Raw genomic sequence first — 19,488 nt, forward strand, 5'->3', positions numbered from 1 at the left:
TTGAAGCTGACTGATGGTTGAACCCCTCGATGCCGGTACGTTTTATAATCGAATTTTGCTGATGGGAAAATTTGGCCGATCGCCGAAAAAGACGCATGCTCTTGCTTTTTAGCTGCGCCTTTACCGACAGAGCTAAGGGAGGCATTGACATTGCAAAAAATAAATAAGCGCAACAGCATTAAAATACTCCGCGAAATTCCGCGTCATTCCGATTCGAAGAAAAATAAACGGAATAACTCGATATATCGAATACCTTTAGAATCTACAGAGAAGCCTTACAAGTTGGAAACATTCAGCGCAGCACATTACGGATTTTACATATTCAGTAGTTTTCAAGCACTTAGAACATTTTTGGAGCCGAAATCATTCTGGAACATTGTTCGAACACAGGAAAATTATCAGTGTTTATAAAATAATAGTAACTTTTTTGTAAGATTCAACATATCAATCATTGCCGTTTGACGCTTATGTCGTTTTCGTTTTTGCGGTGTAGCTACACCGGTGCTATACTGACGTACACCGAAATATTTTAGGGTGTAGATATAGGATGCACCTTTGTTTACAAACAAATGGATGTTGAGCTGTCAAAGACACTACACCAGTGCTACACCGCAAAAACGAAAATGACATAAGATTAAAATGTAAATGCAGCTGACCATGCATACTAGACTGATGCAAAATTTGACATTTTCGCTCCACATTGCTCAAGCGGTTCCAAATCGAGTCTAGATTAGCCTCCCAGGGTTTGAACTTATTTGGTAAGAAACTGACTTGTCACGAACCATTAAATTTTGATGTTTATATGGGAACTACTATTAGGAAACCAAACTTTTTCTTCGGTTTCTTCTATCCTTCTTCCATATTGCACTGTTGAAAATTTCTATAGCTATTCTTGTGGAAAATTTTCTCAGCTACAACTTTGCGGAATATTGTTTTTCAGCCAAACATCAAATTAAATAGTTATTAATTGTTTAAGAGCTTGATAATCTTAAGGCATGATCAAGAAACTGTTTTGTGGGCAACACTGAATTCTGCAGTGTGACATAGTAGCCATGATGTTTTAGCTCTATTCTACGCGCCAGAAACACCAATGTTGCTTGCTGAGCAGTTAATTGAGCATAATCATAAGACAATAGTGACATGAATCATAAATATCTTTTAATCCTTACATTTTATCGAAAAATGGTCTTCGACAAAGTTGTAGCTCTGAAATTTACTACTAATATAATTATCAATTTTTAGAGCACACACTTAAAAAAAATCATGTAAATTGAGGTGCTCTGAGACTGACATATACGAGCATCAATTTTGACATAAAATTGAGTCATAACAGACGCGAAATTCAACTCAATAAAATTTAGTTTTCGTCGAGAAACAAACTTTTCAGTCTCGGAGCGCTTAATTTCACATGAAATATGTGTTTACGTCTGATCCTTTATGTCAAAGAAGTATTCCGTCATGTGTAAAATTAGTTATTTCTAAGTGTGTAGTTTAAGGCATTTCAGGATGGTATTGACGTCATTCATGTACAACAGAAACAGAAATGGCCCAAGATGGTCTTCGAGAGCGCCGGATGTCACGGGGAAGGATGAAGAAACATACACACACACTACGAAAAAGACATGTAAATTTCAGTGCCCTGAGACCGACACATGCAAGCGGCCCTTTTGACATAAGAATCAGTTGAAAAGGACCAGAAAATCAATTCAATAAAACGCACTTTTCGTCGAGTTGCATTCGTTTCAGTTTCAGGACACTTAGTTTTACATGCCATGATTGTTTACGTTGCATGATTTACGTCAAAGCTGAATTACTTCCCGAGTAAAAATAATAATTTCTAAGCGTGCAGAGTAATAGGGCGAATTATTAGATAATTATAAGCACAAAATTTGGTTTTCCCATAGTAATTTCCATATAAACTTCAAAAAGTTTTTGCCAAGTCGGTTTCTCACTAAATGAGTTCAAATTTTGGAAGCCTAATAAGGAACCAAATAGAAACCGTTTGAACACTGTGGAGCGAAAATTTCAAATCGGTCTAATGCATAAGTCAGCAATTACGAAGTTCAATAGTTATATCAGTGAATGATCAATTAAGTGTTGTTGTAAGCCTGTAAAAATAAAATGAAATAGGAGATAGCGATCATTTTTACACTTATCAGATTGGTCATCTCTAAGGTATTTAATGGAAGATCCAATAGAAATCAGGATTATTTTGTCTACTTGAATCTAGTTTTGATTTTCAATTCTTGCGGTATTCATTTCTGACGAAAATAGTCTCAAGTTGTCGATTAGAATTTTGATCAAATGCAACTCAAATGAGTAATTTTTCACTGTGACCAAAGTGTTTGAAGCTTCATCTGAAGCGCTGAAAGTAGTAAAAGGATGACTTCAACAACCAAACCATTCGATCCAAAGTGGAAGAACCCAGCAGACTTCTGAACCAATTTTCTCAACTCTTCCCTTCGCAAGAAACACCGATATCGTTTGTTTTAAATAGCAATTTATTCATTGGTTGTACAATACATAGTATTCTTCATGTTGCTACCATACCAGGATCCTGATCGTTGTCCGTTTTTCGTTGTCAATTAGTGCATCTTAGCCGGATCGAGTATTTTTCACTGCTACTGCTGCTGCTGCTCAGTCTTTAGTTGATGGGTGAAGTGGTCGAGGGGAGCCACCGCTTATTCCTCGAACTGGTCGAAAGCGTCGGATTCCGGAGCACGGTATCCGTGGTGAGCTGGAGCGTGTCCGTATCCGTGGTGTTCCTTAACTGGGACACATGGGACATGAGCAACACTGGGAGCGCATCCGACGAGCAGGTTGGCACCGCACTTGGCGTGGGGAGCGTGCACCGGGTAGGTGTGGACCACTGGAGCTGCATGGTGGTGGCCATAGTGAGCTGGAGCTGGAGCATGATGAGCTGGAGCCGGAGCGTGGTGGTAGGCTGGTTTCGGGTAGTCAGCCAGGGCACCGACGGCCAGAGCAATGAAAGCCAAGATGACGAACTTGTTCATGATGATAGTTGGTTGAGTTGGTTGATTTCCTCGGTGGATGTTGCTTGGTACTGCACTGCAAGGCACGTTGAAGCTGACTGATGATTGAACCCATCGATGCCGGTACGTTTTATAATCGAATTTTGCTGATGGGAAAATTTGGCCGATCGCCGAAAAAGACGCACTTTGGCCCCCCGTCGGTCGAGCGGGTAGCAAACGATCGAACGAGCCACGCGCCCGGCGCACAAAAAACGAAAACTTTGCACACGTTGCGAGTTTTTTGTTTTCCGAGCTTTTAGAGTCGTATGGGCCGTTTGGACTTCGTGTGGCAAAAAAAACTGATGGTGATGAGAGCCACCAATTACTTAGAGGAACTTTTAAAGTTAACTAGAGAAAGTCAAAATTCAAAATTTAAATCTAGATTCAAACTTTGCTTGCTTTCTACTGCTACTGTCATCCCCAACCGTAACCATCAATTAGCGTCACTAGAGAACCTGTTCAAATATTTACCATCGGCCTACGGAATAATTCCAAGCGACACAAACTGCTGCAGGAAATTTCCTTTGATGACGAAAATTGAAAATTATTGCCAAATTAACGTCTACTTAGCACCGATAAACAGTTAGTATTCAAATTATTCCCCAACATCGATTGTCTCCACCTCAAAATCAACTGCCTAGAAGCTCCCCCCAAACATATGCCACTCTCCCTCGGGAAAATCAGCCACTATGGCGAATGGGAAATTAAATTTTCCCCGCACCATTTAGCAAGAAACCAGAATCGAGAAGATCATTCCAACCACCCCCTCGCCGCTGTTTCGCTTGACACGTGTGCGGCACATAGCAGCAATTTAATCTCTAATTGAAAATGGGCTCACCAGTTCCATAAATTTCAATTCATCTGCCACCGCCGTCACGCCGGTTCGTTCCGGTGCCGGCGGGGAGAAAACAGCTTTAATCCCTCCCGCGCACCATAAGCAGAAGCTTTGCGTGCGAAAGGTGAAAGTTCACAAGTCCTGTAAGCAGCTGCCTTTGGAAAGTACTTATTAAGACAACATACCGAGTAAGCTCCGGTCTTCCGGATGTCCTTGGGGAGTTTGGCATTAAACTGCTACATTTCGGTTGCTGTCGGTTTGGATTGCAAAGGGGGCGGTGGGAATCATTTAAATCGGCTTGACTCATAATTAAATTTGGCATTAGTGTGTTTTGTTGGCAATTGTTTTTAATGGCTTCCGGTTTTGGCAGTTTTTCCAAAAAGTCGGTGGGATGAAGACAATTTAAGTACTGCGGCCGTCGCCAGCACCGTGGGATCGCCTTGCTTTGGGGGGGCTCCTTTTTCGGGAGGTGGCAACAACTTGCGACTGTTTATTGTATGCTGCTTCCCCGCTGATGCTACCTTTTGGTAGACTTTTATTCGTGGTGATAAATTTGGAAAGTTTGGTCGGAGGAAACGTTTGCTCTCTTTGTATTATTGTTTATGTTGCGGGTGGAAATTGGATTAAGGGACTTTTGGACCGGCGGTCTATTGTTTCAGTAGTTTGCTTCATGTTTGAGTTCAGGCTTTCAGAGCCTCCCAAAATGACTAAGCTTGTGAAGTGGAGCTGAAGGCGGTGTGGAATATATTAGGTTGACACATGACGTGGAATTCAACCATGTGACTAAACATGGCATGTAAACTGTTAAAGCTGCGTTTAAATTTGCAATTCATTTGATCATCATGGCACGGCAAATGGCAATTATCTTCACCCCCATATATTCCCATTTAAGTTCTCAAACCGCAATAAATTTTTTTGTTTTGCATATTCGCCCAGCATAAACCCAAAAAAATCTCACAAATATTATAAACTCCATCCCTGGGGCTCGATACATCATTCCTTCCGCAAGCATCCTGTCCACATCGCGCTGGAGCTTCACTACCGTCGCAGCAAAATCCGCAGCAGAAATGCTTAAATAAATTTGTTTTCTAAAATGAATTATTCCCATTCTCGCTCGTCCCCGCATTCAAGCAGAGAAACTCCAGCAGAGGCACCAGCCGGCACTCGGTAGATTTTTTTTCCCCGAGCTGGCCTGTGCAAACAAACTTCTCATGATCCTCCTACTCCTTCTGGTGGCTTCGCTGCCGCACTCTGGGGAGCCTTAACCAGGAAAAATGACAGCTGAACTCCGAGCGACAGATGATGAATGTCTGCCGTCTGCTGAGCGCACCGGGAAAGAGAGACAGACAGAGGGAGTGAAAATTTAAATCCGGAACGAGATTTCCGACCTGGGACTGAAGGAACTTTTCCACCATCACCAGTTTGTTGCACTTCTGCTCTCCGGCAGCAGGATTGCATTATTTAATATTTATCCAGCATAATAAAGTATTCATTTTCCATTGCAGTTTTTTCCCGAGACTGGAAGAGAGTATTTACGCTGTCCAGAAACAACAACAAATATTTGTCTTGATTTTTGCATCCTGCCGATTAAATAGAAGTATGATGCTCTCGATTCCGTATGAGGACGGAGGGAGAGTTGCAAAGTGACAGGTGCATATTTAATAATAGTAAATCTGAATTCCAGCTTTATTTGCCTTGAATCAATCAGACAGGGACCGTGGTTTGCACAGGTTGAATAGGGTGCCTGGGAAAATTCAAATTGGAAATTTGTATTGACATACATATATCGAAGCGCGGACAAGACCTCAGCCACGGATGATAGCGTGGACATTATGAATTTGAATTGGGGTCACTTTGCGAGCCAGGTTGGGAGTCCTCAGCGGTGGTCGCGATGAATGTTTGATCAACAATGATGTGATTTGCTTTTCACAGTCGGTGTCAGTTTCCAGGAAATTTGCAAATAGATGTATTAATTGTTTTTCTCTAGTGGTTTGATTTATGCACTAGCCGCTGAAATCTTTCCGGAAATGTGTTTTCAATAACTAAGTTGATAGATTAACTAATTGCAACATCGTTCACGCTGACTTGAAAGTACCCACTAATGAGTAAAAATTCACCAATTGTATAGAATAGTGACTTATCTCATTTAATGTTAAGCTACTCGGCTTTACTCATTAATGAGTATTCAGGAATGCTTTAAAAATAGGTGCTTTTGACCCTTCATGTTTGATGGACTGTAAAATGTCAACTTCATTATAATTACCAATATTTTAAATGGAGTGAGGAAGTAGAATGAAAACACCGGAAGCCTTGATGCATATAGTCGCTATATTCATAGTCTGGCGTATAGAATTTCGATCTATAAAAAAACGGAACCAATTCAATATATTTTAGACCAACAATTGAAAAGGTACTATCAACTTCTATAAACAAAACGTTGATTATTCTTTCCTTGCCAATCGAACGCAAATTACCGGCATCATCGGATAGGGGAAACTTTCCCCAACCCAAAGATGGTGTTATTTTGCGTAGGCGAGCCTTGAGTCACGAGAAAAGGGTTTCCGAAGTTTTGTTTGCAATAGCTGATGTGCTCTTTTCTGTTGTTGGTCGTGATTTGCTCGATTGGTGCCGCTATTTGACAGCTCAATTGGTTCCCGAGATTCTATCCGCCAGACTATGAATATAGCGACTATATTGATGCAGGTTTTACCCGCATCCCAAACTGGTAGCAGATATATGTCCAGCAGATGAAATGAACACACTTTCAGCCGAGTTTTCAGCTCAACAAATCAACACCACCATCGACTTCCATCGGAGCGGCGGGAGCAAGAACACCGGATGCGTTCGGGGATTCTTTTTCTTCGAGGACGGCCAGTATGATGATATGTACCCGCCACTGCCATTGTGCTGGACCACCATTCTGATGATACGGCTCAGCTCACTCACTCAATAATAATCGAGACACTATTCTCGACGGATCAGAGCACTCTATAAGGATAAAATCAACAACAACTGAAAATGACAGCTGCAGCATTGCATGTGATCCAAGTTCACGATCACGAAATCATGATTTTATTTTTTGTTTTCTGTAGCGTTATGAAATCGATGGTCAGCGTGACTTAAGTTCATGGGTTTGGGATTTAATTCATGAAAATGTTATTTACTTGATCACGTTTACGGTAACTAAGTCATGAATTCAAACGAACTAGCAGTTCATGCTTTCGTGCTTTGTTGTTCACGAATTCCGGAACGGTTTTTTTTTTGCGTGAAGATAACCTCTAATTGTCCTCAACATGTCACTGTATGAAGAGCCAAAAACGGGTTCGGTGGATCTGTAGGTAAATTCACCTATACGCCTCCATGGGATGGCAGAGAATATCCTTCCAGCCACATGATCATAAAATTGGTCATAAAACGAGCCGTCTGACAGAAGGACACCCCAATGAGTGTGAAGAAGATCCCGCCCATTCTCCACGAGATGTTAACAAGAGGGAGTTGACAATTTCACTCTCCCCATCCAAATCGCTTTAATTGAGTGCCCTGATGGTCCCTCACAACCCCAGTATTGTTTTGAATATATGAGCAATGATAAAAAAAAAAACGATCTCACGAACTTTCGCTGTTTCTTCACCTTTCTGTCCAATTTTCGTGCCTATTTGTGAACTTGTTGTCCTTCTCTGCATCACTGCTGGTTACTGGTCTCCCGAAAGTCTCCCATGTTATATTTGATGTGTTCTACGATATTTCGACGTCCATTATTTTTGTATAATGATCTTGAGGTCCTAGTTGCGTCTTATAAAACCATAAAACCAATGCGGAAAATGGACAGTGTCTTAACGAGCATCACTCCATTATCGTATCGCATGAGCTCCATTTTGCAGCTCTTCTTTCACTTTTTCTTTGTTGACTCCATAGTACCGAAAAAGATACACATCCATTATTAGTAATGCTGTGATATAACCACAACGGGATGGCCATTCAGAATGGTTCCCATTCGTTATTTTTTTCAGTAGCTCCATTATTTGTTTTAAATTAGGTCTCTGAAGCAGAGAAGAGAGTAAAGGTTGCATTTTATGAAAACGCAACAGACAGTTGTTTTTCTTATCAGAAGACGGTACTTTCAATATTGAACAAAAATGTTGGTTCATATGTCAGCGAAGTAGAGGAGGAAGGGTATAACAATAAAACATACATTAAGCGCCTCTTTGTTTTCCAATTTGGAGAACAATTCATGCATAAAATAATCATGCATCATCATTATGTACTTTACAACATGTAAAAAGTCAAATTAAACGTTTGGTTTCCAATAAGTAGGTGCTTAGAACAACATTAGCGAAGACATACTTCAAATCTCCGCGTACATCGTATGGGTTAGGCAAAAGGTGTGCGTTTGACTTTGTACTGTCGCATTAATTGCCCTTCGCTCATTTTCAACTTCTATTCAATTTTCATACGGCCGTACTCTAACGGAACTATCTACCTACCGTCTCCTAAAGACCATTCTTTAGCTAATATATGATCACACTAAAGTTTCATTTTAGATAGCATTTCAAAGCAACTACAAAAATGTTTCAAATATAACGGATCATAGGAAAGTTGGTGCAAATTAAGCCAAGTTCAGTCTAGAGTTGATACTACGTTACATGACTATATTGAAATGATTGATATCATTTAGAAATAAATTGTGTAGTACGTACGCAGTGAATGTTTTGAGTGTAACATACATCACTGCTGTTCACCAAAGTAGGTGTAGGCAAAATAAATGCAAAATTTTAGGTTATGTTCATTCAACTTCATTTGATTCGACTTTAAGTTAAGCATTTGATAGTGTAATAAAAATTAAGTAATTGCACGGGAAAACTCAAAGTTAAAACTTTAAATGACTCACTCATTAGAATCATACATAAAATATGCCTGGTCAGTGAAATAGGTTTGTTGCATAGAACTATAGTATAGAAAGCTTGAAAATAATAGTATGAGTTTTATTAGACTAATGACGCTTAGTAACCGCTGTGTCCTGCATTGTTAAGCAGAACCATAGAGGTAACTCTAAGACTAGAAGGTCCCGAAGAAACGTGCTCAACTTTTTGGCTCAGCTCTGGTACTCTCTTCGGTCCCAAGCTAATCGATTCACCCCTCGAAACATAGGAAAATCCAATAACCCCTCATTTTATCTGTCAAACTTTCATGTAGCGAATCAAAATGTTTGTTCAAACATAGTGTAGTACTAGAATTTAGGTTAGAATGGGGTACGTTAATCGTTTGCTTGGGACCAATATAGGCTAGTCAAATAGTGAGCCAATTTAAAATCGTTAGTTTCGTATTGATTGTTGGTAGAACCATGTTCAATCTTCTTGGCTTAGCGGCGCCGGTGGTGTAGTGGTAAGCGTGATTATCTCTCACCCCAGCAGGCCTGGGTTCAATCCCAATCGGCGCCGCCGGGATGTTCTGAGGCATAACATCTCTGATAACGCCTTCCTTAGGAAGGGAAGTAAAGCTGTTGGTCCCCGGTTCATGAGTTGATGGGTCGATAGGTAGGGTCCAGGTGTGGGAGCTGCGTCGGTAGCATTGGTGCTCAGCACGGAAACAAGATCGACGGAAAACAAATCAAGGAAAAAAAAATCTTCTTAGCATTGACTCAACCAAGCACTGAAAAGTTTCCTTTGGTATAGCATACCACTCTTTTTGAACTGTAGTCCATAGTTGATCCTTATTTGAAAATGATTGACCAGATAACTTTCTTTTAAGCTCGTTCCATACATTTTCGATGGGGTTGATGTCTGGAGATTGGCTAGGTCATGAAATAACCGACACTTTGTTTGCACGAAACCATTCATTTACATACTTAAATGTGTGTTTCGGATCGTTGTCTGGCTGAAAATGCCATGCAAGAGGCATGTTCTCTTCTGCATAAGGGAGCATAACCTTCTCCATGATTTCTTTGTATTCAAATCTGGTCATGATGGAATTAATACGGAAAATGGGACCTACTGCATATCAAGAAAAACAGTGACAAACCATGATGCTACCACCTCCATGCTTTACACACTAAGATTTTTGTACAGGAGTCAGTATTTTTTACTGGGTTTTTGAATTGCTGAAAAAGTCGGTAAAAATTCAAATGACCGTTATCCGTAAGGAATCAATGAAATCGATCAATTTTATTTTCTATCATTAAATGGGGTTAACAGAACTAAGTGTGTACAAGTTCAGAACAAATTTTCTCATTAATAAATTTTCCACAGATTTTTAAACTTTTACCGAACAGTTCCGCAATTCAAAAACTCGGTAAAACCGTACTGACTCGATTAGTGTGTACGGTCTTTACCGTGTACCACGGATCGAACTCTCTTTAACGGATGGTCTACGTGAGAATATAGTAAATGACTATTTTGATTTCATTTGACATGTGGAAGTTTTTGCTCATGATTCTTGATTAGGCCAACGATTTAACAGGTTATAAAAATTCGTTTTATTGGTATTAAATGAACGATTTAAAGAACGAAAGATTAACATATGAAACAAAACGATAAGATGGTCGGAGTGTAAATGCAGGTAAGTACGGAAAGTACTTAATTCAGATATCCCAAAACTCATCCGAGAGGGATCCCAAGAAAGCTAATTGAGAAATGCGTTTTGCATTGAGCCGATATCGATTCTGTGAGGTTTCACCAGTTTTGAAGAATAGCCTCTCTGACGGAACACTTGTTACCATTCTTGATAAATAGTCTCGAGCAATGGGGTTTACATGGGGATATACAGACTGAGTTTTAGTATGTATGTATGTAAGGTAGCCACCATCCTTTCAAGACTTGTCTTGGATGCAGCTCCACTTAATAGCAAGATCAATTTGAGCTACCGATCTGAATTCACTATATCGCTGTATGAAGGGCCAAAAACGGAAGGGTGGACCCGTAAGCAGAGACACTTACGCGAAATCCACGGGAATTTAAGAATCTCCTTCCAACGATACGCTCCAACAAATCGAATAACACAATTCGCAATACTTATTAAGCTTCCTACTGGATGGTTTGTTAAGAAGGGCGCGTCAATCGCCCTGAAACTGTTGGAGTAGAATTCACACCACCACAATCGAATCGGTAGGATAAAGAAAATGATAGGGTTTATTCCCTCCTAGACTCCAGCTGTCAATCATACCATCGTCCAGTTTCAGTTTGAATGATACCCTGATGCTCCCTCCCAACCCACACACTTAGATTTTTTTGCCGAGATGGGCACCACCGAGCAGCTCGGCATTTTATTTTGCTGGAAATTCAGCAAAAAATATGTTTGTTAGCTGAGATCACGGCAAAATTCCCGTTTGTTAGCTGAATCTCGGCAAGTTTTTCACTGATATCCAGCAAAATAATATGCCGAGCTGCTCGGTGGTGCCCATCTCGGCGAAAAAATCTAAGTGTGCAGTATTTATTTATATAATGAAAATATATGCAATGGAGAAATGAAATATATCAGAACATTAAAATATGACATAATGAAATACATTTATATGGATAATATAGTTGCTACTGCAATGAAGAAATATTTTACATATAATAAGATGCAGCTCTATACCTCCTCAGCTCACAATGGCAGGTGGATGCAGCACTGAAATGTATAGGGTATATAAGGCAATTAAATATATTTTGCTCGAATGGTACTAACAATAATGCTAAAAATTGTGATGAATAACTAACAGACGAAAAATATAATTTTATTTAATGTTGTTATTTCCTCTGCTTCATCAGCTTCATATTAATTTCGATGACTTGCTTGGGTAACTCGAATATTAAGCTAATAGTAATAGTACATCATGCAATGTATAATTTATATAATATATGTAGTGACATGCAACATATAAAAAAATAAACATGTTTTGTTGTTTATAATCATTGGCCGTGGTATGATTGAACTCAAATTTACCTATTTAATTAATCCACAATTTAAATAAAGAATCAATTTGCTACATAGTCGAGGATATCTGAGCATACAAGATTTATAAAAAAAGTATCAATGAATAATTCTTGAAAGAGCAAAATTCTGCAAAAGTAAAACAATTTAAAAACATTGGCCTAATGTATGATGATATTCAATTTATTCTCTGGGTAGTCCAAATTCTGAAAACCATAGATCATATTATATAATAATAAAATAAAATGTAAATAACAATGATTTGCTATTTGATACACCATCATTATCTGCAGGACAACTATTTTCTGTAAATGAAAATTATAGTTATAATGATATAATGAGATTTTAAATATGTGAAATAAAAATAATTTACTAGTCATGCAATATATAAAATATAATGAATGTAAAATAAACAAGTATTACAAAATACACATAAGTTCAATTTAAGTTAACCGCAGTACATTTTTTTTATTATAATTTTTGATATTTTATTGGAATTGAACAAACTCTTTATTATGCACCATGGAATGGTTTAACGCAATATGGAATGCTTTTTTTTTTAAATATTGGTAAGCTTTAATAAAGAATCAATAGTCACAAAAATCAAGGTTATTTGGACAGTTAACAGTTTTCATGCAATTGTAATCATGCATTACAATGTATTTGTATTTTCCTGAACGAAGGCTGATAAAAGTGAATCATTATAATATTAATTTAAAAATGTTCCATCATCGAAGAGCTGAAAATAAACTTAAGGATTTAAATCAATAAATCCAGCCTAAACGGAGGGTTCGCGAACACAATAAGTTTCCACATCACTCATATTCCGAATCTGATTAAATAAGTATTTACAAGTATACCAATAAATATATCAACAAGTAATGTAATTTTGTCTCCTAGAAAGGAAAAATAGAAAGGTTAATTGCACTATAAACGGTGTGCATACATTAGAGAAAATCAAACAATGTTACTGTGCTTATTCCAGTTTGTTTTGCTCCTGTTTTAAATATGTATTATTGAATATATAATAATAATATAATATATTCGGGATCCATTCAAACTCAAACTCCACGGCGGCGCCCCCCACACAAGAACAAGCCTCTACCACCAACGATCCTCCAAACCTGGAAACAAAAAAGGTCCCATTCCCTCATTAAATTCTATTCTTACACGACGTTAATAAAAAAATAATAAGATTCTCTTCAATTGGTCGGGTCGCGTTCACTCCGGCCGCGGCCCAAGACCGGACTTTTCTTTTTCTAGTCACTTTGTGCACCAAAGCAATGCACATAATAAACAAAAGATCAGCGCTGTTCAAGTCAAATTATCGCGCCCGGGACACAAAACAATTTCGTTCGAAAAAACTTTTTTTTTGCAAGCGTACCAATCACACACGTATAAACGTCCGGGAGGCAGAGTGACAGCGCTAATCATAAAAGAAACAGCGTAAGATTAAATTAAAATCACTTACCATAATTCCTCGTAATCCAAATAGTCCAGTAAACGTATCTTACCCTAGATACTCAATTCGCTTCCATTCCATACATTCATTCTCACGTTTTTCACTTTCACATACAGAAAACTCGCAGTCACACAATCACACAGAATGCCTTTTATCTGTATTCTTAAGCTCCAGCCTAGGGTTCTACTGAGAGTGTTCTCTTTGTCTGCTACACGTATTTCCCCTCTCTCTCTCTCTCTCGTTATCTCGGCCCTCTCCGCTCCAGAATCTCTACGCAGCGCAAGCACCGCTAGAACCATTCGAACACTGCTAGGCGTGTGTACGTTCGTAGAAATTGATTCGCTTTTCTCGCTCTTTTTTTTTGCTCTCTTTTTACCACTGCACACGCCAAATAACAGCGCCTTCCAAGTAACCATGAATCAATCACACTACCACTGTGAGCATATTTTTCTTTTCTGTGTTATTCTTACTATTTCGACCCTCCTCGCACTACGGAAACTTATTGGCCTGAGCACTCTTTTCTGTATTGGTGGAAACGATTTTTTTTTTTCGTTCATTCGCTTCCTCCACACTTCACTTGCTGTAGATTTTACACTCTCTATTCGTGTGTGTGTACGTATGAACGTTGTAATCACTCACTCCGTTTTTTCCTATTTTCCCCTCCTTTGAGAGAATTCTATCGCCGTCAAAATGGCGCCCGAAAAATTTAGAAAATTTCACCAATTTGTAGCAAAATAAACACTTCACAGGTTATCCACTGCTACCTTCTTCCGACAAGAAGGAAATTTTGCCTCCCTACATATTTTTTGAGCCACTGGGTGGCACCAGCCAGAGACCTCACAAAAAAGAAAAAAAAACGTACATAATTACGCTCGTTTCCGCACTGTGCAACACTTTTATTATTCCAATGACTGGCCTTGAATTAAATTTCTTCCTCGCTGTGATAGCAAGACACTTCCACTTCTTCTGCAAATAAGATTTTGCCAATTTCCACCAAATAGCACTGTTTTCACTTGATTGAACCCGCCGAAATCGTAATGTTCAAGAGACATTTCCCGATGCGTTCGCGTTGCTCGACTATCAGACACCGAATGATATACAGACTGAGTTTTAGTAAACCAAAAAGTGGTCCCCGAGTTAAAAAAAAATATCAATCTCTCAAAATGTTACGTTCTCTGGGAATGATCCTATAGTCCATTGTATGTATTGTTGTGTATCATAATAGTGAATGGAAGAACCGAGCATAAATCAAAGGCCGTGCGTGCTCTCTCCGAATGCATAACGAAGCTCTATATTTACGGTTTCACCGAGTCCATCCCGAAGTTCAAAATGTTGTTTGGTGAGCAGAGCCGATGTAAATCACGCCTCACTCAAGAACGAACCCCGCATCCCTCATCGTGATGCGTGTTTGTGGAAGCCCAGCTTGAGCATCAATCTGAGATCGAGCTCTTTTGCGCTCTTTGGATTTGACACCATTGCTCTTTATATGTGAGGGATGAACTAGCTCACGATGAATGAGCATCTATCTGAGTTCGAGGAGTTTAGGCAAGCCTGAATTATACACTACGGATTTTATCCCATCATCGAAAAAGATCGACAGAACGTGGGAAAATAGGCTGATGCTATAAATTTTATAATTCTGCCGAAATGCCCCCATGGCGATGCAGTTTTGACATAGCAGAGGACTGATGAACCTGAAATATGTCATAAGAAGTGAATGTTTGTACATAGAGTAGAGCGCTACTTCGTTGTAATCGCCCATTTCCGTTCTATCGATCAAAAAAGATCAATAATATCAATAATAGGTTTGTCCATAAGCTACAACCTAAATCCTATTAGAGCGATGAATATTTACACTCATTGTTCTAAAACCCCTTTTCTACGTTTATCCGTAGGACGAAAAAAAAATCTAATGGCGTTTCAATGCGTTAGGACGGAATTGAAACTCGTAGAACGAATTTAGAATCAAGAAGCAGTATTAGATTTTAAACAATATCTCAACAATTTGTGACTTTTTATCAAATCCAACGGTACGTATGGAAAGGTGAATAAATTTAGCAGTCATCTTCGCCGATTTCTTGGGAAAACCGACACGTTAGCTAGCCTTGCATCATCTCAGGAATTCATAGGACCAGAACCGTTCTGTGGAGTTTCTGCTTGTTCTCTTAAAATGGAGATCTAGAAATGGGAAAAAAAAAATGAAAGTGCAGACAACTGGAATAACACTTCCATTGCTAGGCAGTTTAAACGGTTCACAATTCCGAGCGTTTATATAACTAGCAGAATTAATGAATTATCAAAGAAAGATCTCAGTGGTTTGATAACAGGACATTGTCCATGTAAATATCATTTGAAGATATTAGGAAAACTTCAAGAGGATATATAGCGATTCTTTGGCATAGAAAAGGAAGACTCTGAACACCTCCTATGCTCTTGTACAGCAATTTTCAATAAAATGCGTATTTTTCTGCATAGGGGGTAGGCAGAACCAGGCATGGAAAATCATTTACATTCATTTTATACATTCATTTACATTCATTTGCCTCTAACTTTTTTTTTCTCAACAGAATTCCGCAAAATGATTTTTATAGCTATTGTAGGTTTTCTTATTAGCTACAAGTTTTGCTCATAACTAAAATCGGTATCTCTTATACATCACGAACTAGAGCGGGCAGAACTTGTTGCTGTTTTTCAGTGAATGTAAAATACATTCACTGAAAAACAGTAGTGGCTATTGTTCGCTCTGCTTCGTCATGCATAAGAGATACGGATTTGACTTGATAACAAAAGTTGTAGTTAATAACAAAACCTACAAAAACTATATATATCACTTTGCGGAATGCTGTTGAAGAATAAAAGTTAGAGGCAAATGAATGTAAATGAATGCACGAAATGAATGCAAATGATTTTCCATGCCTGGACAGAACCCTTTGATATTTGAAATGCAGGACCCAGACAAGTAGTACATTTTATTCGAGGCTGAGGAAATCGCTTTTGAACGTATCACAAAATAGTTATACGACATACTGATAAAGCAATATAAAAACGGGGTATCTATCACAATAGATCACATTAATGGTCGCCGTGATTAATATAACCAACACGAAAAAAAAAAAAACTTGCCACGAAATTTGGTTATATGTGATCCTGAAGGAAAAATTTGATAAGAAATTTATAAATTTGTGATTTTTGCCTTCTCTTAATCACATTTGATTGCAATTTTTTTCATTCTTTTAGTCTTTAGAAGTTGTATCGAAAACAATCTACATCCGATATCCGGACAAATAGCATTCTGTCAAAACAGTATTCGCTCAAATAGCAAATGGCATTCGATTTAACAGCAGTCGGACAAACGATCTGGAACCCACAAGTTCTTGAAAGTCTTGTTGTACGGTGTATTTTAAAAATCTAAAAAATGTGGATTATTTGAATCCTTGCAATTTTTTGATTTCCAAAATAACACGATGTTACACGGCTCATTTTTTTCAAGTTGCCTAATTGTTTATTTACTCGTCCTTGTATAAAAAAACGCACACACAGCTTTATTCCTTAATCAAAAGCTAATCTTATTTTTAAAAACGTTTTTAGATACATTAAAATCGTAGTTGTCATGAGACTCGTTGAATTGCTGGCAACAAACATCACCTGGATTATTTTGCCCGTAGTGTGTTCAATGTTGAGGAATGCGGAGAAGATCATTCTGGCGTGTCTGTCTAACTGGAGCATTGAAATTAAGTTTGCCAAGAAGTTCAGCACAATCAAAATTGTTGTTCAGAATGTCAAATATGAACAGCCGTTGCAGAAGTATCCTCCTATCCGCCAATGTGCAAAGGTCAATCAAAACACAGCGGTTCTTGTATAGGGGAAGAACAACCGGGTTATTGCAGGGTAACAGTCGTAGAGCGTATCTAACAAAGTTTCGCTGAATCTTTTCAATGCGAAAGCAAAGCGTGACATGATAAGGTGCCCATTAGAATGATGCAAAATTTGAAATTTTCGCTCCACAGTTCTTAAACGGTTTCAAATTGGGTCCTGTTTAGCTCCCAAAATTTGAACTACTCTAGTGAGAAACTTACTTGGCACAACCCATTTCAAGTTTATATGGGAATAAACATGGGAAAATTTATGTTTTTGATCATATCTATCTAACAATTCACCACATCACTATGCTTTTAAAAATAATAGCAGTAATTGTAGCAATTTTTTTCGGCTACAACTTTGTTGAAAACCACATTTCAATCAAATGTAAGAAACAAAAGTTATTAATGATTCAAATCACCGATGTGTTATGATTATGCTCATTCAACTGTTCAACAGGCAACATTGGTGTTTCTGGTGCGAAGAATGGAGCACAAATATCGTGGCTACTATCAGTGTTGCCCACAGAACAGCTGCTTGATCATGCCATAAGATTATCAATCTCTTAAACTATTAATAAATATTTAATCTGAAGTTTGCCTGGAAAACGATCTTCTGCAAAGTTGTAGCTGAGAAAATTTCCCGTTAGAATAGTTATAGAAGACAATGAACAAAAAGTTTGGTTTTTCCATAGTAATTTCCATATAAACTTCAAATAGTTTGTGCCAAGTCAGTTTCTTACCAAATGAGTTTAAATTTTGGGAGGCTAGTCAGGACCTGATTTGAAACCGTTTGAGCACTGTGGAGCGAAAATGTCAAAATTTGCATTAGTCTAGTGCCCATACTAGGACGTCATATTCCAGTATGCTTCGCACCAGAGAAGAATACAATGATTTAAGGCAATAGACATCCTCGAATTGTTTCGTGTTGCGTTTTGATAAATCCAAGTATCGCGTAGGCTTTGGCAGTTGTTGCTGCTATGTGATCGGTAAATGTTAGCTTGCTGTCAAAAAACTACACCCAGATCCTTGATTTTTGAAACTCGGTTAACTTTTGAAGAAAACATCTTGTACTCGAAAATTGCAGTTGTCCTCGATCGGTTGAATGAAATAACGTTACATTTGCGAATGTTCACTTCCATTCCGTTGAATGAGCACCATTCAAGAAGAGAGTCGATGTCCAATTGGAGGGCACAGAAATTCACCATAGAGGTGATTATACGAAAGAATTTCAAGTCATCATCGAACATATACTGATTTGTTGAGTACGCAAAAATCGTTCACAAACAGTACGAAAAGTAGTGGTCCTAAGTGACTCCCTTGAGGCACCCCGGAAGTAATAGAGAACAGGATCCACCAAGGCGCACAAAATCACTGCGGTCAGATAAGTATGATTCAATCCACCGAGTAAGCCACTCCGGGAATCCCATACGTTTGAGTTTTTCCACAGCCAATGCGTGTGGAACTTTGTCGAATGCTTTGGAGAAGTCAACATGTACTGCATCGACCTGTAGATGCTTTTCCAGACTATTCACGAGCGAATTGACGTTGCATATCAAGTTGGTTGTTGTGGACCGCTTCTTTACGAATCCGTGTTGACTCTTTGATATCACCAACTCGGGGGCAACTTGACAGCTCCGGTATATTGCCAGTGTACCCCAGCGTTGCCAGATTGTTTTAATGCTTATCGGTATCAAAGGTATTAAAAAATCGGTATTTATCTGTATTTACTATTTATTTAATTTTATATTTTTTGAAAGCGAAAATTTTAACGATGCTGACGACTGGGATTTGAGGAAAATTGCTTTATTTGATGGCTTTCTCAGTCTTAAAACACTCTTTAATTTTTTAAATTTAATTTATAAAATTATCGTTGTCCTCAAGTGGTGATCAAAATTGTGACCAAGTAGTGTTTTTTTTCAATTAAATGTCATTAAATGAAACCAAAATATGGAAAATCAGTCCCAACAACGACTAAACTATTGACAATAACGACAAACAATATTTTCCCTTGAAAAAAGCCACAATCTATGGCCGAAATTTCGGGCAGATTGCACCGTAGTCGTAGCATTGTTTTAAGACTGAGAAAGCCATTAATCAAAGCAAAATTTTAGCGTTTGAACTATGATCGGAAAATTTCGGAAGAAAACTCCGGGGAATGTTTGAATTAGCTTCTGAATGGAGCAGAATTACATCCAGAGAAGACGAAAGAAGCTCTCCTGGATGAAGTTCGAGAAAAGCTGGAAAAACCTCCGGGAAACTTCCAAGACACGAATTGAGAAACTTCTGGCAAAAATTTAAATAAACTATCGGAGAAAAATCGGGTGTCACATCCAAAGGAAGCCAGAAAAGTTTCAGAAACCAGAAGTAGCCATTTCGAGGGAAAGCCAGAAG

General features: G+C 38.5%; 1 protein-coding gene across 1 annotated transcript; it reads right to left on the reverse strand.

Annotated features, from left to right (window-relative positions):
- Positions 1–2,547: 2,547 nt before the first annotated feature.
- On the reverse strand, positions 2,548–3,066 carry LOC135713625 (vitelline membrane protein 15a-1-like). The gene has a single exon (XM_065236767.1). It carries the CDS (start codon positions 3,012–3,014, stop codon positions 2,682–2,684), a length of 333 nt encoding a protein of 110 aa, XP_065092839.1. The 5' UTR covers positions 3,015–3,066; the 3' UTR covers positions 2,548–2,681.
- Between the last annotated feature and the right edge of the window lie 16,422 nt (positions 3,067–19,488).

This window comes from Ochlerotatus camptorhynchus, unplaced genomic scaffold, assembly GCF_037179485.1.
Source record: "Ochlerotatus camptorhynchus isolate MF236.1 unplaced genomic scaffold, CSIRO-AGI_Acam_v1.1 ptg000574l, whole genome shotgun sequence".
NCBI lineage: Eukaryota > Metazoa > Arthropoda > Insecta > Diptera > Culicidae > Ochlerotatus > Ochlerotatus camptorhynchus.